At 44.0% G+C, this 26,579-nt stretch overlaps 1 protein-coding gene across 1 annotated transcript in view; it reads left to right on the top strand.

Annotated features, from left to right (window-relative positions):
* Positions 1-26,579, top strand: part of METAP1 (methionyl aminopeptidase 1) — a 360,683-nt gene that overhangs the window by 12,939 nt on the left and 321,165 nt on the right. Inside the window, exon 2 of the mRNA XM_078676209.1 lies at positions 12,516-12,567. Coding sequence (XP_078532335.1) covers positions 12,516-12,567 — 52 coding nt within the window. The remainder of the gene's footprint in view (positions 1-12,515; positions 12,568-26,579) is intronic.

Below are 26,579 nucleotides of genomic sequence, written 5' to 3'. Positions count from 1 at the left end.
CAACACCGCTGTCAAACTGACTTGTGGCTGACTATATATGAAGAGTTTGTTTTGGGTTGGCTGCTTTCAGCTATTAGCTTGCGATTTTGTCAATCGCGTCTTGCCTCTGCCAAGTGGAGTATTCATCACTTTCCTAATGCTATTTCCTGTTTACCTCTAGGCTTTGGAGTATACACCCAGGGGCATCCCCTGCTTCTCAGGAAGGTTAACCTCCAGATATGTGCGGGATAACTTTGAGAGTGCATTTGTGCACTCTGTTGTGAGAGAGACTTGAAGTATTATTGGGGCATCTGGTTTCCAGGGGCAGCTAACTGAGTTCATAGGCAGGGTCACAGCTGCATGAGATGGAGTGTAGATTAGCAGCAGTGTGCAGTAAGATCTTTAAGCATGGTTAACTGATTTAGTTATTTATTTGGGGTGCATCATATTAGCACATTTTCATAATTGATCCTTTAAAGGACCAATGACTGCTCGACCACTGTTCTTAGATCTGTGTACAGGGTGAATTATTTGACATTTATGAGCAGGATTGGTTGGTGATGGCCTTAACATGTCGGTCAAAATTCAGTTTATTGTCAAGCGGGGAAAGGATTGGGCATTCTTCACAATATCTGAGGATACCCCAGAAGACGGCATTTTTTAGGTCTCGCCTATGCAGCGCGCATGCGGTGCATAGGAGGGCCTTTAGCCATTTCTCTGCTCATTTTCAAGCACACACTCGTGCTTGTGGTGGCATCCACCTTGCAGGAGCGAGCACGAGTGCAGTGCTTGAAAATGAGCAGACCACGCACCACTCGCTGGCTCACCTCCTGCTCCTCCCACCTCTCTCTCGCAACAATTAACTTTCGCGGCCGCGTGAGCTTCCTCTTGTTTAAAATCCACTCGCCCACTCATCCTGCTTTGTTTAATTTTGCTTTACTTGTATTTGCCTTTCAGTTTCTATTTCTTAGTTCATTTTAACTCTTGTTTCCACCTCTGTTTGAATTAATACCCCTACCTATTCCCACCTAGCTGTCTATTACATTCTTTGTTTTTGATTTTTTTTGCCTTTTTTCCTTTGTTTTTTTTGTTTCTTTGACTTTATTTTTCTTTCTTTTCTCCCATCAAACTCTTTTTTTGCTCCTTTTATTTCTTCTCAATCGATTTGCAAATGGGGACGTTGCATATTTCACCATTGACCGGCTCCTTCCTAGCAGTGTGGAGTGCATAGTTAGCCGACACTTCTCACCAAGTGATGCGCGTGCATGCAGCAGGCAGCTCGGGTGCCTGGCATCTTGTGGTGCTCCCCTTTACATAAATAAACGAGTCTCAGCAGTCCCAGATCTGAGTGATCTGCTCAGAGCCTGCTGCGGATTTGTGGAATCAGATCTCTGCGCCACGAGAATGACACGTCATTTATAAGGAGTGTTGAATTATTCAAGGTGCGCAGGAGGGGGGTTGCTTGTCTACGGTCTCTGTAATGAGATATTCGCGTGAATGACTCCGTACTTTCTAGAGTTGCTGACTTGTTTTTGAGTTGTTCAAAGTTCACACAGTAAATCACAAAGCACAGCCCCCTAAATTTCTAATTGCCTTTGATATTTTACCTGTGGGAAAAGAAAAGGGTGTTTCAGAGACCATAATTTTCTTACTTCATCTAGTTATATCTCCAGAATGATAATGTGACGTTTCACCGACGTACGTCCTATACCAGTGACTGTTCCACAGTGACAATGGCACTCTCATTACCCCCTCCCAGGCTCGTACCTTAGTCTGTGAGCATAATGGGGGGTGGGGGGGGAGTTGTGAATCTTACATTTCTCAAAACCAGCATTGGCATAGCCAATAGGTCTCGCCTTTGGAACCTTATAAGTGTTTAGCTATGCAACAGTTGAAGTTGTTGTGCCAAGGATATTGTGCTGGATAACCAAACACTTATAAGGTCCCAAAGGTGAGACCTATAGTCTGTGCCAATGCTTGTTTAGATTTTGTGAGTTTGAAGAGGTCTGTATAATTCAGTCAGTTTTTGCAGGGCTTGGACTGATTTAACATTGAGCCATACAGAACTTCGCTTATGCTAAGCAGTTTGCAAGGTTAGATATAATTCAGGAGAGTAACCCTTTCCCAAGGTATTTTATTATGTTTTCAAACCGTTCCAAATATTTATTAAAAATCTGTAAATCCAGTATTTGTAAAGCGCACAGATACCCATGGGTGTCCCGGTGCTGGGGGACGTTGGGAAGATTAAGCGAGCTATTGCCCAGAGTCACATGGTGCTGGGCAGACTCCTGCCGCCGGTGCTGGAGATCGAACCGTGATGTCCGGCGTCAACAAGCAGCATGATCAGTCTAGATGCATGTGAGCTCCGATAGAAAATGTATTTGAAAGCAACAGATGAATTTATTAGTACTTGTTATACAGGAAAAGGAGGTGAACCGATAACCGTAGGTACCTAAAAAAACAAAAAAAGGATGTTATTTGTTCATAGTGATTTATATTATGGAAGCTAAGAATAGGTGAAGGACTAGAAAGCCTACCCTTTCCTCATATACTATTTAGTTCTCATCACTCCTTTTATGGTACCTAACTTTATACTGTTCCCATTTCTAAAACCTAGCAGACCATTTACAGAGAGAAGAGCTCAGAGTTGGATAGACATCCACTTTTTTCCATCTGAAAAGTGTTGAATAGTGATGGATCTGAATATACAGATCATTATGATTAGCATGTTGTTTTCTTTGAGTGTTTTTACGCACCTTTTTATGCCTTTTAGGGCTGCACATTAGGCTTATGAGGAATGTTATCTTTCAGTCATGACTGAAATTGATATTTGATTACCTCTTTGGTGTGGTGGACTGGAATCGGATGGTAATCAGTAGTGCAACTCTGAAAGAATTCGAAGTAAACACAGAACCTGCCAATTTTGAGTTGGAAGGAGAGGAGTCTTTACGTATTTGGGTCCTGCAGTAGTGGGTTGCTTTAATGTCCAAATTGTCCAGCGCATTAGCGATCCCGGAGTTGAGGGGGTGCCATGGCATTGCTTCTGCTTTTTGAATAGCACCTCTATAGGACAGCTTTTAGCAGTCTACTTCAAGGTTCCAGTATATTTGTTTGCAGGATAACCAGAGTCAAATTTAGACACAACTGAAGTGTATCAGAATAGGCCTGAAATTGTGAGACTTTTTTAAAGACGCAAATAACATGTTGTAAATGACTCCACGAAAATGATTAAACACAAAATATGATTGTTTTCCAATTTTTCTTGTGGATTAGTGATTTACATTGCCTTCACGTAAAACCTTGCACTCCTTGCTAAATACTTGATACATTGCAGTGAGGACAATGCACATTTCACTTTAAGATGTGATCATGTTGTAAAGTCAAAAAGTGGTTAAGATCATAGGAAAGTTTTCTTGTGGTGAACTAGTTGACAACTCTCTCGTGAGTTGCTTGCTAGTGAATTTTGTGCTAAATGAAACCCTTCAAAGTACTTTGACTCTGACGCTTAAAGGTGACTGTTTAGGATTGCTTAATTAGTCCAGCTTCCTGGTTTAATGTCTGCAGCACATACACTGCTAAAAATAAATTAGATTAACCCCATATTTGATAAAGGAAATAATGGCACTGTGATTAACAAGGATACAACGTTCAAGATAGAGTCCTAATTTTACAGTAGTTGCTATGTTTAACAATGCAAGGTAGATTAAGTCGCTCCAAACCCCTTTTCAGGTTCAGACTCTAGACGGCACTTTCACAGTCTCTTGCGAGGCAAATTGTGGCTTACCAATTAGAGGGCCTTGGAGCCTGCCCATTGCCTACCATTGGTTAGATTTTATTGTCTCATTTGCAGTTCTCTTATTTGTGTCCCAGTTCTTCAATCTGTTGTCCCTCCCACGGAGTGTCAACTCTTAACCAGCACTTTGACTGGCATCACTACAAGTGCTTGCTTTTCAGGGGTTACTTTTTTAGGTCTCGCCTAGCGATTCAGCGCCGTGCGTTGCTCACGTAAGCGAGACTTATTGTTGCCGGGTAGCTAGTGAAGTGGGACCTCTGAGGTGCACGAGCTTGTTAACACATTGGAGACAGTGGCTGTGCCCGAGTGCTTTTGGAGACACGGCCCGTGAACGCGCGCTTCTCTTCTCGCACTCCACCACGGCGGTGTCCTCAAGTGAGGGCGGCAGGTGCATGCAAAGGATGGCAATCTGCTCCGCGCCAGCACTTTACTTACGTTCAGTAGCGGGAGTGCAGGATTTTGCAGCGCAGTCCCCAATTCAGGTAAGGTGTTGCATTATTAGGGCTCGGCTGAACGCGCGGAAGCGCGTCTCCGCCGAGAACTTATTGTGGCCGTGTCTCCTTCCCAGGAGACAATCCTGGCCGCGCGCGCATCGCCTTGGAGGCGATTCCAAACTGACACGCGAACGAGCGCTGCGGCCAGGCGCTGTCTCCTGGGAAGGAGACACGCATGCGATAGCCTCACAGCCAGACATGCACATTGGGTAAACCCGCGGCTCGTGCTTGGCGGCGCCCTGTCCATGACATCCGCCCGCCCCCCCCTCCATGAATGTCAATGCAGGCTCCGGCGGGAGGAACAACGGCCCCGAAGTAGAAAGTAAACAGAGAGCGCGCTGTGACGTCAGAGACGGGAGGCGGGGCCTCCGCGCCGGTGGGAGGAGGCTTGGAGCCGGCCAGGGCATTACGCAAGGGCCGGTGAGTGCTGGGCCTGGCCGGGCCTTATGGTTTCAGAAGGTGGGCGGCGGCGTGACAGGTTGAGGGGCGGCGGCGTGACAGGTTGAGGGCCCGCGGCGAGGAGCTGGAGAGCGGTTGTCAGGTGAGAGCACACGTGAGGGTTTCCACAGGTGGGGGTGACATGGAGGCGTCATTCATAACTTACCGTGGCCTGTCAGCGAAGCCCTCCCCGGTGCTTCCTGTGAATGTAAATACTGCTTCCAGAAGTATCCCGGGGCCGCCGCGTGCACACTGGGAGTTACAACACCCCAGGGGGTTGGACCCCCTGTTCCCCAAACTTACCCTGCACGCAGCTGGGGGCCTGGGGCGCATGCCTGCTGTTGACAACTTGCAAACCACCCGGCCTTGCCCTAATTAGAGAGACAAAAACTCGAGGGATAGGTGCTAGTAAAGTTTGGTACAAACTTTACTCTTAATAATATGTCAAAAGTCAAACTAGTACTGTTGCACTTCCAAGTAATGCATTGATAAGGATGCTGCAGGCATGGTTACATAAACCAGCTACGGTGCGAGTTTGCAGACTGTCATTTAGTTACATAATTTTGAAGTTTCCAAGTAAACGTCTCTCCATGCACGCTCCCTTGCAAAAACCTCCAGTTATTCATTAGCTCACATAGGTTCACTGGTTTTACATGTGGTCTTGGATTGCACCATTCTCAGTTAGTTCTCTTGTAGGATTGCTATGCTCCCCTATCTCCACCCAAAGGAAGAGGTCTGCTGCAGTGTGCCCCTGCTTCCCAGTAGAAATTCCTTTATAGTGCAACATAAATACTGCTTCATTGGACTCAGTGAGTCAGGTGGTATCATATCACACCTTTTTCTGGTATGAGATCTACTTGTGCTCAATAAACATACCGAACTACTAATATTAGTTTTGTAGTAGTCACCACATCAGACAAGATTTGATTAGTGACCGCCATAGGCAAGATTATTAGCAGTAAACCCCTCGGTGCACCAGGGAGGGTTTGCTAGCAGTAATGTAAAAAAGTTTTCTCCGTTTCAAATGCCTGTTTGCTGGTAATACGTCATGGCTGTAGCTGAAACGCCCCTGTCACAAATGTAATAATAGTATCGTTTCCCTAAAACCACCTGAATTGGCACTTAAATATCACCTATAAAAAAATATTGGAAATGCAACCATCCCCCCCAACAAATCGTGTATGAATTCTGTAAATACGCACATCTTTGTCTCAAGTCGCACACTCAATTTCGGTAGACTTTTATTACTTAAACTAACCAATAGCTTGATGTATAGTAGGTTCGACTGCGCATAGGAGAGCTACTTACGGGAGCTTGTGACCTACCAGGAGAAGCCTGGACTACATTTACATAATTTACTAAAGGCTATTATGGCACCCATCTCAAAAGTTGAATGTTGCCAGTGAGTGCCCGTTTTTCCAGTCGCCGTGTAAATTGTACTGCCTCACACTCAGCTTGCCACTTCAAAGCACCCGGCTGCTCAGCAAAAATGTGCCTGCCAAACTCAGCATTATCCTAAATGTTTATTTACAGTGTACTTACTACCTGCATGGTAAGAATTTCTGATTCAAGACTGAAGTGAATTCGGTAATATCATTTGTTTGACCTAATTTCTCTGCCTGCACCCAGTTACGTTATATTCACAACTTCTACAGTGTAATGTTGCGTGGCGGAATCCTCTTTTTCCCAAAATCATGTAATTCACAGTTCCTGACCCCTATTAAAATGTAGCCTGTAAGGTTCCCCCGAGGAGTTCTTCCATTTATTTACTTGTTAAAAAAAACAAGTGCTGGCAACCTGATTGCTGTGCAAATTAATACAAATCATGCATACGTTTTATAATCTTTTTCAATCTTGCAGCTTGACTTGATCCACTGTCGTGTCCGCCATGAACGCAGGGGACGTTTAATCATCATTTTGCCCATGCTCTCTCCAATGTACAGGTTGAGGAGGAAGGGGTTTAATCAAGCATGTTTCATAAAACATTTATCATTCGTGCAAAGGTGGGGTGCAGTTAGAATTTTATAAGAGCAGAAAATCGACCACAGTGATTGTCATATGAATGTATATAGGACGACCTTTGCACTGGTTTTACCCAGAAACAATTCTAATTCACTCATGTTTGTGTTGACTCATTTGCAGTTCAAAGCAACATCTATAGGTCATATAATTTTCGAAATGAGATTACAATAAAGAGAAGTGAGTTTTTTTAAGACAACTGAGGCTAGGACTCATTCTGGATTTGCTTTTAAATGAATAATGCCGACACCGTTGCATTGTAAATGCTTGTTCATCAGGCCGCAGCGCACTTAGTGCCCCCAGGCCATGACACTGCCCTCGCCGTCTCTCGCGTGGCCTCGCCGTCTCTCGCGTGGCCTCGCCGTCTCTCGCGTGGCCTCGCCGTCTCTCGCGTGGCCTCGCCGTCTCTCGCGTGGCCTCGCCGTCTCTCGCTCGCGCAAGCCGTCTCTCGCTCGCGCAAGCCGTCTCTCGCTCGCGCAAGCCGTGTCTCGCTCGCGCAAGCCGTGTCTCGCTCGCGCAAGCCGTGTCTCGCTCGCGCAAGCCGTGTCTCGTGGCCTCAGCTTCTCTAAGCAGCAGGGTGATCACTTAAAGATCTCGCGGTGAGACTTGTGTCTGTGGCAGCAGCATCCATTTTGTGATGCTGAGGCTCTGGTTAACTTTAACCGGGATTAACAGGAACAACATGTCTTCTCCCTCTAGAAGGGTGGAATGCTACCCCCTTGCCAGAACTGGCGAGGGGGTAGTATTCCAAAGCGTATGACACCTTACACGACATGTTTTGATGAAGCCAAACCAGAGTTAGCTTTAACCGTGAGGTTCATAATGCACATATGGTATGGCTATATCATAGAACAGCTATAAGGACATGGTTCCGAAAGCTGCAGAAAGGCTCAGCTCATGCTAGAGCACCATCTCACATAAAACCAAGCACTCTGCCTCCAGGATTGTTAAGGCCTTCCATAGGAGTGAATTATAGGTATATATGTCTATATATAATGGTAGGTATAGGAATACTATACCTAAGCAAGGGGTGATTACACAACCTTGCCCCAGCTGAGTGATCAGCCAGTTGTGTCAATTTGGATGGCCAGCCAGGGGTGGGATAATATATGCTGCAGCCCCTGGTAGGCCTTGGATGCACCTATGCCCTGGGTACCTATGGTACACTATACAGGGGCTCACAAGGTGACCCAACATCCAATTGGAGATGTACCTAAAGTACATGGAGTCCATTTTACAGTGAGAGCAGATAGCCTGGGGCCCTGATTAGCAGGATCCCAGGCCAACTGTCGAAAACCAGCTGAACACTAGGCAAAAAGTTGGGGGTAACAATAGTCAGATATCCATCCTCCAACACATGCGCCAAGCACCGGCATGGGGTCTCAGCACACCTTGCAGCCTCCAGCGCGTGCACGGGCATCTCTGCCCCAGGCGCCAGCCCGCATCTAGGGCCAGCTTTCGTTCCGCAGGATGTCTCCCCCTAGCAGGTAGGCGTTATGTTTTTTCCCTTTAGGCCGCAGCAAACTCCCTGGGGGATTAAAGTCTAGTTTGCACCGATGTATTTTCGATTGGAGAATCCCAGTACGGGTCACAACGCGGTGCCCTATCCGAAAATGGTGCACTAAAATGTATGCTATGGAAGGGTGGGGAGCGGGGTCGGTGGGGGTTGAATGGTGCTATTTCTGATAGACCAAGAATGTAGTGACTGCTGATAGGCGGTTGCGAACGCCTTGCAGGGAAAGTTAACTTTTCCTCTCAAGTAGATATTTAACTCGGACTAGGTGTTTCGTGTTCTGCTCGAGCTGCTCTGGGCCCAGACCGCAGCTCTGGTATTTGTGAGTGAGTGTGTTCGGTATAGGGGAGGGGGTCTGAGGAAATGAACAGGCCAGCCTTTAATTTGTTTGTAATGGGGAGATTAGGGTTAAACTCTGGGATGACTAAATTCTTTAAATAGAAAAGAATCAGGCTTCCTGTTTAATCCAGGCAGTTCTCTGGGAACCACAGTCCTGCCTGCTCATTGTGTGCGTGCACGCACCAAGAACTCGCACCCTGCACACCTGGGGCTTACTTAGAGATTGGCGGATTGATACTCCAAAAAACGTGACAGATTATCTTTACAAGTGCCGTAAAATATTATCGGGGCCACTTGAATTATGCGGAAGTAAAGGATAAATTTATGTGGCTGGGTTTACAATAATATGCCGACAAGAAAAAGGTACATTATGAGGCGTAATGTGACTTCTTTTCTAATGGTGTTACCTCGTTATCTCTTAAATTTTGTACATACTATCTGGGTCACGGTTTTACCTCATCAGTACTAGTCTGACACCCAAATATAATTTAGCAATAGTCAGCAGAAGGGTGAAACCATTGCGCCTTCCTCTCCACTACGCATCAACAGGTTTTGCTTCAGTTTACTTTTTTTTTAGGTCGAGGACCGAAAGGCTGCGCTTGCGCAGTCTCCGGGAGGAGATTTAATGTTTTTGAGTACGGGGCTTGAACCCGCCTCTCTCCTCCATCTCCTCCATTTGCTGGCTTCCTAAACGGAGGCCAGTCATTGGAGGGGAGAGGCGTCACTCCAAACAAGCCCCGTCTCTTTCGGATTCGGGGGCGTGTTTTTGGCGTTCTTTCTACCTATGACGTCATCCGTCACTCAGAACACCAAAACACGCCCCCGAATCCGAAAATGCTCGGAGCTTTGCGGCCGCCATTTTCCTGCTCCTTCAGATGAGGTAGGCCGCTGCTGTCTTCTTTCCCCGCCGTGTCTTTTTTCCGCCCTCCTCCCGCTGTCCGTGTCTGTTCCCGCCCTCCTCCCGCTGATTAGGTCGGCCGCTGCTGTTCTCGTTCCCTGCTGTTCTCGTTCCCTGCTGTTCTCCCGCCCCCTGGAGTGACCAGTTAATCGCCGCCGAACCTCCAACTCTAATTGCGCAGACACTCTGCGTTACTGATATACATGCCCCTGGTCTCCCTCTCTCATTCCTTTTTAGCCCTCCCTCTTACATTATGAGGCGTAATGTGACTTCTTTTCTAATGGTGTTACCTCGTTATCTCTTAAATTTTGTACATACTATCTGGGTCACAGTTTTACCTCATCAGTACTAGTCTGACACCCAAATATAATTTAGCAATAGTCAGCAGAAGGGTGAAACCATTGCGCCTTCCTCTCCACTACGCATCAACAGGTTTTGCTTCAGTTTACTTTTTTTTTATCCATGTGAGCTGGATTTTTGGGGGTCAAAATATGCGTTTTGTGGCAACTGGGGCAGATCTGTAATTTTGCAGAAAGGCAGTGGCTGCAAAATCACAATTCCAGTGGCCCCAAATATGCACTTGTAATAAGGTGTCGGATATCCATAATGTTTGTTACTGGGTAATCAGCCTGCCAAACTGTAAACAAGACCCCTGGTCTCTATGAAGGGGCTTTCAGTGGTAATGCTAGGAGTTGATCGGTCAGGCGTGCTGGGCAGGGAGCCCTCGTAGCAAGACTCCAAACATCGTTTCCCCAGCTATGAACTGCCAGTGATGTAAGGGAAAACGTAACTGTTCCTGAAAACAGCTGTCCTTGACTGTGCTGGCTTAGTGCACACTTATTCTCAATGGTGCTCCTGTCAGCATAGATATTGGTTCTCTTAGTGGTGCTAGTGTCTTTAGCTTTGTGAGGTTAGCGATAGTGCCCTGGTATATTGAGTACCCGTTCTCAATGGTGATACTAGTATCACCGCAATCTTTGAGCAAACAGATGTTTGCCTAGCACTCACTGCTTTGTATGGTGCTAGTGTGTTGCTGATGGGCTCTCTCAATTCTCTGGTGGTAATGTGCTGGGATAGTGTAAATCTGCTCTAAATGGTGCTCACTATCGTTATTTTTGCGCTATGTGGTGGCAGTGTGCAGTGCAGCCCAGTGTTGTCAGTATACTTGGGGGGTGGTGGTGTGTGCTGTCGCCTCTATCTTTGTACCCTCTGTGTTGGTGGTGTTATCATGGTGCTCTCTGTGGTGGTAGTCAGATGGTATGCAGAGTGGCCTTTCTTTTGGCAGGCGCTGCCATTTTGTTTGTTTTGTGCGCTCTGTGGTGGGTGTATACCAGTATACAACACACCCATTCCCTCTACTGATGCGGTCAGTATTTTTGGGCGATGTGGTGGTAGTGTGGGTGCATAAGTGTTGCTGAGGTTGTAGAACTGCTGGTAGTCCTACTGAGTTGGACACCACTACCGCACTTTGGCTGGTTTAGCAGCACTACTGACTGTTGTCACTGCCCTCTGTTGGTAGGATGATGTATAAAAGCAGCCACACCTAACCATGTTAGCGGTCTCTGTGCTGCCAATGATGGTCCTGGGCCGCTAGGTGTCGCTGCTGTGTGCGAACACAGAGGCGTGATTGGTGATGAAGTCCCAGTTGTTTCATCAACTAAGGTGACCCCAGCAAGCTGCTCGGGCTGTGGTGAGTGGGGGTCAGGTCAGAGCACACACTCTTTGCTCTGGAAAGCAGCATGTGCCACTTACATGAGAAGCTACGGAACACAGTATGCAGCGCCTGTGCTATTCACATTTCTGACTGATTTCATTCTGAAAGCTGGTTGTCTGTATTTTTTGTTGGGGAAACTATTTTCAGCATCAGTTGGCAATCATGGAATGTGTTCTGCAACAGAAAACACACTTGGCAAAACATCATATGAATCCATAGCTATAGGGAGTGGCAGTAGTCGATAGCGTCTTATCCCACGTGCTTAGACTGTTTTTCCTATATCACATTTGCCCCACTATTGCTTACTAACATTATAAACAACCGTGTATATATTTATTGCTTTTAAAACAAAATAGATAAAAAACAATGCCATTTATAATCCCAACAACTTTAAACGTTGCTACTGCGAGGCCTATTGCATTGTAAATGCTTGTTCTTTTCTGTGAAGCACTCTATTAGAGTCCATCTGTCTTTTAACTGTTGTGACCTGAGAGCTTTCTTCTCCCTGTTGGCTCCCTGCATTCTCAGTTCTAGTTTCCTGTCCCTCCTGGCATCCCCTGTGTTGCTTAGGCTTTCCCGTCCTTCTCTTTCTCCCCCCCCCCCCCCCCCCCCCCCCCTGCCCACTTCTCGCTCTCCCTCCCCCTTGTTGTTTGGGCTATAACCCCTGTGTTGCTTAGCCTTCCCCCTCCCATTCTACCCCCCAGGTTGCTTTGGTCCCTTGTTGTTTCTGCCATTATTCACTTCCTGTTCGCTTATACAAAAAATAATTTGTACTTTCTTTTTTATTCTTAGATCCTTTAGTTACCCATCCAGTGTGCCAGAATGTTAGCCGCAGTGCATGGATGGGAGCTCTAAGAAACTGGGGTATGGAGGGGGCATCCCAGAATGTAAAAAGCACAAAGGCATGAGGGGGGTGCTCCTCTTACCTCCCCTTTAAATTTATGTGACTGCCATCTTGGAAATATAGAAAATAATGTTCCAAAATGGCTGGATGACACTATTTGCTTTGCGAGTGCTTTCAGTATAAATGTACAAGCATTGGCAAAGCCAGTAATGTTCGCAAACCAGCATTGCAAAGCAGACCAATACGTGTTAAACTTGAAGTGGAATCCAGTTTACAAGTAACTCCTTAAAAACATTTTTTTCGTTATCTTGCATTATTTTGAAATAAGTGTGGAAACTATATTCACACTTTTTGTGAACACACATTCAGTAGTATTGCAATAAAGCCTGGTGAAAATTAAAATGTCCTCTGATTTGTTGTCTGTTAAGTTCAACATGCGTGTGCCAACCATTAATACTTTCTTCTACCGTTTGATATTTTTTAGGAGTGCTTCAAGGGAAGTTGGTCTACCCATAAGCAACTACACAAGAAAGCAAGTAAGTGATGTCTGGTACCTTACCCCAGATTTTTAAGTTTACATTATTTGGTGCACAGCAGCTGTTTCTCTGTTTGGAAATAATACACTACATTTTGGCCCTTTTTAGGTTTCACCTTGACAGTGCATGCGCTGTCTGCGAGATATGTTTACATAAATTGGGCTTGCAGCCCGCACACAGCTTGCCATTTGTTCGCCGCAGCGTCGCTCTCATTTCCTTTGTCACTGCTTTAAACGGCAGCCAAGTGTCATGTCATCTTCTTGTGTTTGGCCCTCCCCCGAAATACGGACCAAGTACTTGAATTCTTCCACAGCTCCCCGTTTTTGGAGCTACTTTATTCTTTGTTCAAGCTCTCCATATGAGTGCATGTGTTTTCAGTCCTTCTCTCATATCACAGTCCATGTTTCTTTTCCAGCGACCCCCTACCCTGCACTCTACCCAACTGCATAACTCTACTATGCACAAACACTCTACTCTGTGCCACTCTGCTCTGTGCCACTCTGCTCTGTGCCACTCTGCTCTGTGCCACTCTGCTCTGTGCCACTCTGCTCTGTGCCACTCTGCTCTGTGCCACTCTGCTCTGTGCCACTCTGCTCTGTGCCACTCTGCTCTGTGCCACTCTGCTCTGTGCCACTCTGCTCTGTGCCCAGTACATCACTCTGCTCTGTGCCCAGTACATCACTCTGCTCTGTGGTCAGTACATCACTCTGCTCTGTGGTCAGTACATCACTCTGCTCTGTGGTCAGTACATCACTCTGCTCTGTGGTCAGTACATCACTCTGCTCTGTGGTCAGTACATCACTCTGCTCTGTGGTCAGTACATCACTCTGCTCTGTGGTCAGTACATCACTCTGCTCTGTGGTCAGTACATCACTCTGCTCTGTGGTCAGTACATCACTCTGCTCTGTGGTCAGTACATCACTCTGCTCTGTGGTCAGTACATCACTCTGCTCTGTGGTCAGTACATCACTCTGCTCTGTGGTCAGTACATCACTCTGCTCTGTGGTCAGTACATCACTCTGCTCTGTTGTCAGTACATCACTCTGCTCTGTGGTCAGTACATCACTCTGCTCTGTGGTCAGTACATCACTCTGCTCTGTGGTCAGTACATCACTCTGCTCTGTTGTCAGTACATCACTCTGCTCTGTTGTCAGTACATCACTCTGCTCTGTTGTCAGTACATCACTCTGCTCTGTTGTCAGTACATCACTCTGCTCTGTTGTCAGTACATCACTCTGCTCTGTTGTCAGTACATCACTCTACTCCGCTCTAGGCAACTGCACTGTATGCTGCGCTACTTTACTCTGTCAAATTACCCACATTACTCTACTCCATTGCACTCTACTCTGCGCCACTCTGCTCTGCAACACAGCACTCTACGCCACTGTGCTCTATTCCAATATACTCAGCGTCACTGCACTTTACCACTGCACACTAAGCCACTAATCTACTCTGCACCGCTCTACTCTGTGCCACTTCAGTCTATGCCACTGCACCCTGCGCCACTACACTTTTAGCCGCTGTACTCTGTGCCACTGCACTCTGGTCTGCACACCCGCACTACACTCTACCATCATGCTCTTTACCCCACTCAACTCTGCCCCACAACATTGGTAAAAGACATTGGCAAAGCCAATAGCGCTCGCATTGGTGAAACCTATTGGCTTTGCCAATGCGTGCTTTTGTGAAGCCACACTGCATTTGGAAGGCCCTTCACATATAGTTTCACGACCTTGCAATTTCCTTTCCGTTTATTTATGAAATTAGTTCCTATGCTGCTGCTTATCATTAAATTAACTTGATCCCTTATAGATGTTTTCCACATTTGTAACTATAAATGTACACTTCTTTTGCATTACCCTTTGCCGTGTCCTCCAGAGTTATTCCAGGTTTTATTTCACATGTTGATTTGCTAGCACCAGCTGCCTAGCATATAGACCAGTTCTGACTGTGTATTGTTGCATCATACTGTGCTGCAGTGGGGACATTATTTAAGAAAACCTATTGAGAAGAGCTTAAAGTGGTGCAGTAGGGTCAAATCTCAGGACAGAGATGTGCCTGCAGGCACTTTAAAATAGGTCCTATAAGTAGTTGATATGCAAATATTGGGTGTCTGCATTGGTTGGGGTCACACAGTGCGGCTGCTGGTTCATTTACCGTCGGACTTCCAACGGATCATTCCTCATGCAAGTTGGGGTGTCTTGCCCGATTTCTATGTTAAAGCTTAAATAGTGTAAAACTTTTTTCTTTTTTTTCGACTCGATTCACTGGTTAAATGCAGTGTGTAAGTTTGTCCTTTGAATATTTTAATTGAATAGTTGGATCGAGCAACAGCAGTATGGGATGCTTTATGATTACTGTGACAATTCTAGTAGAAGGGGCATGCAGATTTGTTTCAGGCCTAGGAAGTTATCAGAATCCCTCTCTGATTTTGCACCCTGTGCCAAACTTTATGCTAGCACCCTACCTTCTTCATGCTGTTGGGTCATAACGTAGCTCTTTCTTCCATTTTGTTTTTCAAGAATTCTGTGGCTTAACATCTCATGCAGAGATGACGGGCGGACGAGGCTGCTCTTTCCTGAAGACATAAGTTTAGGTCCGCACTAACTGACTTGTATTCAGCCCCATTAAGCAGTAGTTCTGGCTTCGCAGCGGGAATGGGAGCTGCAGTGGCTAAGCCACTCCCTTCTTGGAATGACTTTAGTTCACAGGTCGTCTTGATTAGTGTTACTGGAGGTAGTAGGAGGACAGATGGGGCACATTTATTGTTGCGGCTGTGGTGATGTTAAAAGGCTATGAGACGCCCCATGGGGTCTTTTGTGGAGCACAAAGTGAATTATGGGTACGGTGGGGTTTTAGTCCAGTCATGGGAGTTTTCAGGACAGAAATCTGAAGGTGATAGAATGCTTAGGTTTGACAGAATAAACACAAGGGGCATAATTCCCAATGCCCTATGGTGTAGAAGAGGTGCATTCGGTTAGGATGAGACCTGTCCCAATTCTCAGCTGACTATTCCCATGCCGATGGGACGAAGATTGATGCTGCAACCATTGACACTGTGAATCTTGGATGATGCAGGCAAGATTCTTTTTTAAATTCCAGATTCTTTTTGATCACATCTTTTTATTAGGCACATGGTAAATCAAAGCAGGCCTGTATACAACAATCACACATGGGTACAGCAAATGTATACAATGCAATCCAATCTCGGACAGTTGCCCTTATTATGTTACAACACTCTCCTATCCTGGTGGAGATCAGTTTATTTATTTATTTATTTATTTATAAAGTTTTATATAGCGCGAACAAGAACCCGAAGGTTATCAGAGCGCTTCACAAAAAAGTGGAAGGAAGGTCAACCACCCAATGTCTATATCAAGTAAGAATATACACCTAGAATAATCTCATGATTTACAGACGAATGACACAAAGGAGAGTAACACAAACAAAAAACAGGTATATAGCAGGCTGCGAGGTGGGCACACAATGCGGTAAGGGGGGGAGCAGCATCTCATGATGGAACAGTGGTTGTAGGATCAATGAGTTCGAGCCAATGTACATAGCCCAGCTTAAGGTAGGAATTGTAGGATAGGTAATAGCTACAGCCCCATGGGAGAAGGGGGCCCGCACCCGGACTACCTCTGTAAACATTCTATTTACCACAGATCTTTTCCCACTTTTTTGAGCAGCCCATGCTTTCATATACCACTCTCTCCGCTACCATGCATCCATCTAGGTCTCTTTTCCAGTCTGAGTCGTAGTGCAGGTGTCCTACTCCCCTCCCCACCAAACAGACAGGCTAGGTTTCGTTTAACAATCGCCATACTTGGTGTCACCCAGGTTTGCTCCATAGTAAATTAGGACCATGGCATCACAGACTTTAAGAAGACACCACTAGGCAGAAGGTTTGAAATCACTCCAACCTACAGTATATATACAAGTTACTATAGATACCCAGAAGTCTTGATTTATTTGGCACTCCCAAAGGATATGGAAAAAGGACCCCTCCCGACCACATTCACTATGACGAGTTGAATCGGGTACTCTGCCCATCTGTGCCATAGTGTTGCAAGACAAATAGGACCTGTGGAATATCTTAAGCTGTGCAAGTCAAAATCGTGCTTTTACTGCCACTTCTTTGGGGGAGGCGAGGGCCTCCGGCCAGTCTTAATCAGCCAAGTTTCCTAGATCTGCGTCCCACTGGTGACGTACGGGAAGAGAATCTCTGGGGAGTTGGTAATTAACTTTTTATAAGTGAGGGAGATTGCCCTTCGGCCCATGTGATAGTTTAACAATCTATCTTCTAATGGCGATGATCCCTGAAGGACCTCTCCCAAGGGGATAGCTGCCAGAAGGGCATGCCGAACTTACACATAACTGAAGGTCTGTGCGGTTGCCAGTTCATATTCTTTCTCTAGTTCAGAAAATGGAACCACCCTACCTTTAGACCAGGTGTCTCCCACTTTAGATATACCAATTAGGTCCCACTTATCGAATACTGGTCTGTCTCTCAGCGTGCCTAACCCCTCAGAGTCCCAAAGTGGTGTGACCTGGGTAATCTTGCCCTCTCAAATAAATGTTTGGAGTGCAGTGTGCCAAATTTGGACTGTGAGTGCAGATGGTCCTGTTATGGTCAGCCATTTCGGGCGAGTTTAAAGTGCATGTAAATACCCTCCCGGGTGCAAAATATGATGGTCCATACGGTACACTAGTTCGTCTATGGAATGATGAATCATTGATTAAATTCCGCCAGATGTGCCACCCAAAAGTATTTTTTAGTATCGGGTAGGACTATTGACCGTCATACCAATCTCTTGTCAATTTACTGAGGGCGATACAATGTCGTGTCCCCCCCCCCTCTCCTCCCCCATAGCAAGGTTCTAAATTTGCCCTCTATAGTTTTAAAATGGAGTGCAACTAATTCCACATTTTGCCTAGGAACTGAAACTTCTCTAATTTGTGCAGGATGCTGTCCTGCAGGATCTTGTCCAGAATCATTAGGAGCGATCATGCACCTACACCTGTCACCTAAATTTGACACGGTTACATCTTAATGGGTTTCTTTTTACCCATGGCAGTTATTTTAGACAGATGGGATCTTTGAGAGTCTGCATCCCACATTGTGTGACTAGGATTTTTTTTTTTAACTTGACTCCGCTGTTACAGTGGTGTTTCCTAGGACTTGGCTCTGTCAGTCAGCCCACTTTAGCCAATGACTTTCTTGCACTGTAAGTTATGGCATTTTGTCTGATAACAAGGGCACATAACCTGCATAAAAAAGTGTGCTTCAGTGCCAGGGCTCATGCTACAGTACTTGCCATTTCTTTTTTCTTTCGACTCTATCAGTTTTTTTTGTTTTGTTATCCTAGTGTCTTTGAACGAAGTTTAAGTAATTCAAAGCCAATAGCGCATCTTCTTTGTGCTAATGACAATATTTTTCTAAATGCGTGGCAGGTACACTAGTGCATTTTAGCCTATGTTCCTCCAGTCCCAAAAGAAGGGTTGAGTCCGCTATGATCTTTCTTGCCACAATAGTGATAATGCACAAAGTTGATAAACCTAAAAATGACTGCATCATAGCATCCTATTTTGCTTTTAAATATATAAGTGAATGTCTCGCAAAATGTTTGTGAATTGCTTAAGTAGTGTTTTTGAAGCAGTAGTCTATCCTGATCAGTCTGGCTTTATTCCTCAGAGTATCAGCTTAAACCATAGATGATTATGTGGCTGTATGGAGAGCATAAAGACAAGCTTGGAGCCAGCCTCATCCCATTATTTCACACCGATAAAGCCTTTGAATAAGTTGAATGGCATTATTCATTTGTGCTACTGACCAAAATAGGTTTCAACCAGACATTCATGGATCTGACTATTGTATATGGACCCATTAGCTAGCCAGTGTGAAGGCAAACCGCATGCTGTCTGAACCATTTGAGTTGAGCAGGGGCCGAAGAAGAGGATGCCATGCCCCCCCTCCCTTATTGTTTGCTGTACTTGTAGAACCACTGTTGGATGCGGGACGACCCCTCTCGGCTGTGGTCTCTCCTGGAATGACACCAGATCACTGTTCACAGATTACATTTTGCTTTATATAGCTGCCGTTCGGCGACAATAGACCAGTTCATACATATGTTCTGGGTGGTAGGAAGGTTCTTGGGTTTTATGATAAGTTGGGGCAGATGTGTACATTTCCCCTTAAACGCTGGCGTCCACCACCTGCCCTTACCTATCCCTTCAGGATGGAGAACAAGAGCTTCAGGAATCTTAGGAACGATAAAACTGTGAATAAGGGAGATTTTCGTGACCTTAATTTAAACCGCACACTAGCCAATTTTAAGGAAGATGTTCGCCACTGGAGGAAGATAACCACCTCTCCATTCAGGGTCAGGCAGCCTTATACAGCCACAAATCTTGTATCTGATTCTAAACTCCCCCCACTGTGTACCTGAAGGCTTGCTCAAATATTCGGAGGTTAAACTGAGTACTTTGTTGTTGAATGGTCCCCCACAAAGATGGCACTGCAAACCTTATGGCAGGGGATTTATGATGTGAGAATAGCCCTAACAGATCTTCACAGATATAATTGGGTATCTGTTACACCGGTTTTCCAGAATTGTTAATATGTTCTAAATATCTAAATCAATATGAAAATCGAGTTTGCTGCCATGGTGCTCTTATTGCTAATTTAGTGTCCCCTAGTCCTGTCATTTTTTTCAAGATGTAAGATAATATTGAGAATCCTATCATATAAACCCATCCGAATATAAGTTGGAGAGGTACTTCGTGCCAGAACTATTAAGGCAGAGGTCTCGATTATTCGCCAATTGACAACTGTATTATCTAGGAAACTGACCAAGAAAGCCAATTGCTCCATTTATATAACTGTGACGAAAAACTAGCAAGATACGTTAGAATGACTTAAGGAAAATTGGGTAATGGTTACACTATTAATGGATGTAACGGAGTGGGAAGAAGTTATGCGCTGTCCTAGAGAAGTGGCAATCAGGCTAGCCTCCAGATTTGTTTTGCAAGGGGAGGAACTTGGAAATTTGGTTTGGCCTAAGTATATTACACTACTCTAAACTTGTATCCAGTTAAGAAGGTTTAGGATGGCCTACAAGACTTTATGCACCTGAAGATGTGAAAAAGTGGGGTATTTTTATCAGATTATCTGGTCAGACTCCATACTGAGAACTTCTTGGAAGGGGTGAATGAATTTATACCCAGAGTTATGGATGTGTCTTTAGAAGATGGGGCAAAACTAGTAATTCAAATACGAAAATGCTTTTGTGTTTTGGGTTTTATGGTGGTGAGGCGAGATGATAAAATTATGTGGCTCTTTGGACCCTCCTAAAGTAAATGTTTGTAAAGCTAAGATGGATTGGTGCATGGCTGTGGAGAAGCTTATGTGAGAAGAGGTTGCCCAAAATTGTTTGACAAGGTATGAGGTCTGTGGATTCTATGGCGCCCCACCCAAGAATTATCAACAATGTTATACATTGGCTGTCGTACAAGGTTATATAGAAGTCCTAGGCATTGAGGGGCACACAACGAAAAATGTGTTAATTTGAAGGTTACGCTTTTCTAAGAAGTGCACCTTTCATGAACATTTACATTCGTGATTTAAGATCTGAATCATTTGCAAACAAGCCACTATAAACGTTGAAAATAGAAAATTTAATTAAAAAAATAATTTCTTTAAAAAATAATTTTACTGTGACACACATTAAAGGATTACTATGTTTTGCAGAAGTACGCTTGCCTTTTAAAAGCACCCATAATGCTGTAGTAAAATTATATACAATCATTATTTTAAAATGTAAAAGTTTTATTGCCAATATTAACTGCCATGTTTTGTTGGTGTCATTTTTTCCCCCTTTAATTTTTTAAAGATAAAGAAATAACCATTGGACTTGCTTGCCAAGGCAAACCATATTTACTTTACCAATTCTTGTTTTCTGTAACAGATTCTATACCTAATTGAATGTATATGTTTGAAAACCACCTGCTATGAGTGGCTATGAAGCGTTGAAGAATCAGAGTTGGCTGAGGTAGTAAATAGTCTTAGGGCAGCTGTGAGATGATAGTTCCCTCCACTTTCCTCCTATTCTGGTCCACTTCCTGTCTGCCTGCCTCCTATCCCATGGTGAAGAACTTGGGGGTGTTGGTTTGGCTTAAGTATAGAACCATAAACATTTAATGTAAATGGACACTTGCAACTACCTCAGGCTCATGTTAGTCAGTACCTCATATCTCACTCAAATTATTTTGGTGGGACCCCGAGCTATCCCCTCGTTGATTATGCAATTTTTTTGTGGCTTTCATAATTATTTGTGATCACTGAATGTGTGTATATATAATTACTTGGACTATACAACTGTTTTTTGTGGCTTGGATTCATTCTATGACCCGCAATCTTTGTATTTTATACAGTCGAATGGTATTGTATTATGCTCATTACTGCCATTGAGGTTAAACATTTAACTGATGGGAGTTTGTGTACAGAACGGATCTGTTGCATTGTATGTTTTTTACTTATGTTTGAAAATAAAATACAGTTTAAAAAAAAAATATTTGTGTCTTAAGCTTTGAGTTGAAAGAAATATCGCAATAGGGATTTAAGAATCTTTACCCAGATTGATAGACGTCAATCTTAAATATTACTTTTGTGTCCAAGCTTCTAGCCATTTATCTAGTTGGCGTTAGGAGGCCTGTGCCTTAAAGCTGTATCAACGATGTTGGCTATCTGTCCGTGGGAGCATTAGCCCTTAGCGGGAGCATTCGTCCCAATCAGTCTATAAATTAAATGGGTTGTACTGGTCTTTACTTTGACTTTCACTCTGTGGCTTTATATGGTGCGTGGAAGTACTTTCTAATTCTCACAGCACTCTTACTTATAGCCTTCTTGGTAAATATTGAGCAACGAAGATTGCAACACTAATCAATACCTTGATAAAACCCAAGAGCAGAAGAGCAAATGAAATGCCAGACCTGAAAGCCTTTCTTGTTCCAACAATGAAGAACATGAAATAATCTGTAAATGCTTTTCAGTAACTCAAAACTTGGCTTTCTTCAGTAGTCTAGGGGCTCTGGGCTTCTGCCAAATGAGAACAAGTTTTTTTCACGTTCTCTACGTTTGGGCCTCTGTTTAATCCTATTAAGCGGCAAAATTCTCAATGAAAACAATTTCTTGTTGCCACATCTTGTTTCGTATCTACTGTTGAAATTATATGGGGACTATTTAACATATTTGTCTAACGACCTCTCGATATATATCTTATACAAAAGTCTAAAGGGTCGTTCTCCGTGCCAATGAAATAGAAAAATGAAGTCTCCATCCCACAGTTGAACCCCCTCGACTTTAAACTCTGCACATACTCCCAATGCAAGCAATAGTTATCCAATTCGTGTCACACTCTTGTAGTACTTTGCTTTGGTCCCTTAGATAGTTTATTCTCATTTTGCCTCCTTGTTTAACATTTTTGATCCACTTTTGAAAGTCTTTTCAAATTGTGTATTGAACTTTACATAAAGAAATAAACATTTGTGTCCCTGGATTATAATGTTTACCTCTGCCGTCGCCTTTAATTTTTCATGATTCTCTGTCCATCATACTTAAGTGGCTTCTGGGAGCAATTCTTTTACAAAGAACTCAACAATCCGTTTCTGCATTGCAAGTTTGTTCTCTGTTTATATTCCATCAATTCTTATCTTGGTATTTTCTTTGCCTTGTAGTCACACTTGCAGATTTCTTTACTTTGTAACACGGAGTTTACACACATCATTTTTATCGGTATAGCATATGAATATTTATTAGAGGTGTAGATTGTCGATGCAGTGTAATCGGCATCTGACCTGTTTTTCAATTTGAATGTTCTCTTATTAATTTCCAGTATAAAATGGTCTTTGGACAGTGAAATAATTTCTGGTAATCTAGCATTTGACCATTGTGTTTACTTGGGCTTTTAGTGATGTGATTAAGAAATCTTTTTAAACTGGACTATCTCGCTTCTATGCGGTTACAAAGATTGAGTGTAATACTTTCCAACATTACTTTTTAGAAAAAGTTGAGATCATACTCTCTGAGATCAAGAGCAACACGGTGAGTGAGCTTTACCCACCGCAGTTGGTCGAAATACCGCAGGATTGCATTATTTCGACTTTTCCAGAGTTGGACTTCACGAGGCTTGAACATCTTATGTCCTCTATAAAATCTGTCTCACCGGCAGATCCGTGTCCTCCGACTATCTTCCGAGGAGCATTAGCCTTTTTGTCAGACCACATTGTCTCCTTTTGAAATAGCTCACTACAGATGGGCTATCTCCCAATAAGGCTTAAAGAAGCTCGGGTACGACCCTTGCTGAAAAAACCAGGAGCTGAACCAACAAATCTGAAAAATTATCGACCAATCTCTCAGCTGCCGTTTTTGTCCAAAATTTTGGAACAGCATGTGCTACAGTCGATGTCTGCTTTCCTGGAATCACACAATCTTCTCCAGGGACGCCAAGCAGGTTTTCGGGCACATCACAGCACCGAGTTGGTGATGCTCTCGGTGTTGGATGAGCTCAGGGACATGGCTGACTGTAGGAAACCGAGTGCCCTGATACTTTTAGATCTGTCAGCGGCATTCGACACTGTCAGCCATGATCTGCTCTTGGACAGACTGGCGAGTTTTGGAATAAAGGACACAGCCTACAAATGGCTAGAGTCCTTTTTGACAGGGAGGCAGCAGAGGATTCAATTGGGAGAGGAGATTTCTGAGTTGGGCAGGATGAACTGTGGGGTTCCGCAGGGATCCGCGCTATCACCGTTACTTTTTAATCTCTACCTGCAACCCCTTATTGAGTCCTTGGCGCAGATGGGTTGTCGGGTGTTTAATTACGCAGACGACACCCAACTGCTTTTTAGCATTGAGAACTCTAAAGCAGCACAGCTACACATACAGGAGGTCCTTAGGTATACAGTCAGCTGGATGAGTGACAATCTGCTGAAAATTAATCCCGAGAAGACGGAGGTTTTGGTGGTGTCAACTGGCATTTCACCATGGGGAGACTTGTTTTGGCCAAAAGAACTTGGGCCCACCTCAACACCAGTGCCCAACGTGAAAAGTCTGGGTATAAAAATTGACAAGGATTTGTCGATGGCTACCCAGATTTCTACTGTCGTAGGTACCTGTACTGGCCTAATTAGGCAATTGCGCAGACTAGTCCCCTTTTATCCGAATCTATGCTTCGGACGGTGGTTTCGGCCACCATATTATCAAGACTGGTCTATGGCAATGCCCTTTATTTAGGTCTACCAAAGAATTTGATCAGTAGACTGCAGGTCGTTTTGAATGACGCTGCACGTCTAATCTTCAAACCTCCGAGAAGATCACATGCATCCCCCTTACTGTCTAAGCTTCATTGGCTTCCTATGAAGCAGAGGGTAGAATTCAAGAGCCTGTGTATTGCACATAAGGCAATCCATGGGCAAGCCCCTGTTTATATTAAGGATCGTCTAATTCCTTACAACCCGAAACGAGCCTTAAGATCATCCGATGCCCTGCTGTTGACTTGTCCTCGTTTTAATATGGCCACAAAAGGCGGAAGGTCCTTTTCCATACTTACTCCACTGTTATGGAACAAGTTACCAGTTTCCTTGCGCAAGGAGTCAAATCTTCTTTGCTTCAGAAAACAGTTGAAAACGATCTTGTTTAGGGAGGCTTTTGGTTATACAGGTTAACCTGTATTTTACTTTTATCTCTTCTGTGAGTAAGAATACAGTGTGTTTTCTTTGGTCGGGAGCGCCTCGAGACCTGTTGGTGAGGTGGCACTATATAAACCAAAGTAACATAACATGTGTTTTAAGGAATCTAGGATGCTTCTGTAAATCTAACGTGACTCACTTCTCAGTGGAAAGGTCTTGTCTTTTTTCCCCTTTTTTTTTTTTCTCCCCCCTGATCCATTTTGGAAGGAATACCCCTCAAAGGAACCCCACTTACCCAAGAACAATGTGCGCTTGAAAAATGTTTTTGCTATGGCTTTTAATAGGGTCTGGAGCGAGTAAGAGATTTAGTTTAAAAAAACGAAAAACTTAACCATAATCTTCAAGTACATGAAACAAACGCAGGTCTATTTTGTATATGAGTTTGACTGTTTACTAAATTTAGTAGCAAACATTTGTTCAAGGAGTTCAGTAACCATGACCTTGAATTAACATCTTGTACGCTACATTACATGCCAGACTCTGCAAATTGGTTATTTACCATTATTACAAAAAATCATGAGTTGCTTCATACTAAAGTTGAAATAGTGACACATTCTGTCTTGCTAACTTTGTTAGTCTTTAATGCTTTGTCTTTCAATTAAGAATATCTGTTTAAGTATGGATTGTTGAGATTATCACATACCAAAGTAAAGCAGTTTAACTTTCAAAGGGGTTTACTTTGCACCGATTGTCTGTACAAGACCCGTCATTTTGAGTTTTTTGAAGACTTAAGTTGCGTCTCTTAACTGCACGTTTTTTGCTTCCTCCATATTCAACACAAATGTAGGATTGTACTTACTCAATTTCATGAGTAGTGTGGTGTGACTAGCCCAACGTTTATTTTATAGTGACGTTGGTTTTACTGAATTGTATTAACCAGTGCCATGAGGATTACAGTATGGCTGGTTCCTACAAGCAATTGCATCTCCGATTTGACAATTTTCTTGGCAGAAGAGGAGGCAGGCTGAAAGATGAAAAAGACTAAAGTTCCAGAATTGTAGTGAATAGCGAAAAAGGAAATAGTCTCTTAAACGCTTTCTTCCCAAAGGAGGGAGCAAATCTTGCTTACCTCACTATTGTTAATTCCTGTATTCCAGTGGGCAATCTTTCTTGATGAGCATTGCAACAGCCCCCTCCAAGATTCAAGATTATTAAGGGCTGACTAGATACCGTATAAAGATAATCAACCTAATCCTCCTCCTCGACTCATAACCTAGCTGGATAGCACAGTTTTCATTTATGTGCCTGCTGACTAGTTTAAAGCTTGCAAGACTAATCAGTTTGCATTGTATGATTGATGTCTGATGAATACAGAACGTTAGTCCCTTCAAATGACACTTTCCTTAATTATAAATTATTTATTTTAGCAGCTGCACAGTTGACAGACTCCCTCTGTGAGGCACTATGCAGGGCCACAATGGAACTTTTGGACTGGACCCTCTTGTAGGGCTGCAAAGACATTTTTGTACCTCCATTTGTACCTCCGGATTACTCTGGAGAATATCTTCTTTCACACAGTGAAGTATTAGAACTTCATATAGCAAAGGGTATCCAAGTAGTTGTAGTTGGGGGTATTTGCCCTGTTATAAAGCTTCTCCACTTCAATTTTCACATGTAACATAGCTTTCAGTGCCACTTGTCTGAAACTTTAATTTGACTGTGCTATGTGCAGATTATGTTGGGACTCAGTTCGAGTACATCCAACTTCTGTTCATGCACTTGAGTCTTGGTTTCAGACCCTCCGGTTCTTGTGGCCTGGTGGCAGTTGGAGCTCCACAGCTGATGCATTTGGGTCTATAATCCTTGTGGTAGTAAGCACTCTTAATAGGGTCTATAGGTTGTATTACTTGGACTCCTGCCCCCCCCCCCCCCCCAGCCTTCCTGAGGCAGATTGCCCACTCGCAGATCTGCTTCTTCTGCAGTTTGTCATACCTTTGTACCATGTGGGCAACCTTCTAATTCTAAATTGTTGATCATTGTGTACCATGCCTACAATTTACTGCACTGGCCTAGGTAAGCCACCCCTCTAGCTGGGTGTACTGTACCAGTGGTGAGGGTACAGGTGCATGTGCCCTGTACCCCTACAGTGCCTACGTCAATTCTTAGACATTGTAAGTGCAGTAATGCCATAAAGAGTATATGGTCTGGGAGTTTGTTATTCTGAACTCCACAGCACAATAATCGCTTTACTGGAAACTGGGTAGTTTGGTATCAAGCTTCTCGGCACATTAAACCCACACAGATGCCAATGTGGGATTTAATAA

The sequence above is a fragment of the Lissotriton helveticus genome, chromosome 2_1 (assembly GCF_964261635.1).
Source record: "Lissotriton helveticus chromosome 2_1, aLisHel1.1, whole genome shotgun sequence".
NCBI lineage: Eukaryota > Metazoa > Chordata > Amphibia > Caudata > Salamandridae > Lissotriton > Lissotriton helveticus.
Note: the sequence above shows the minus strand (reverse complement) of the source record. Positions and strands in the feature narration are given on the sequence as shown.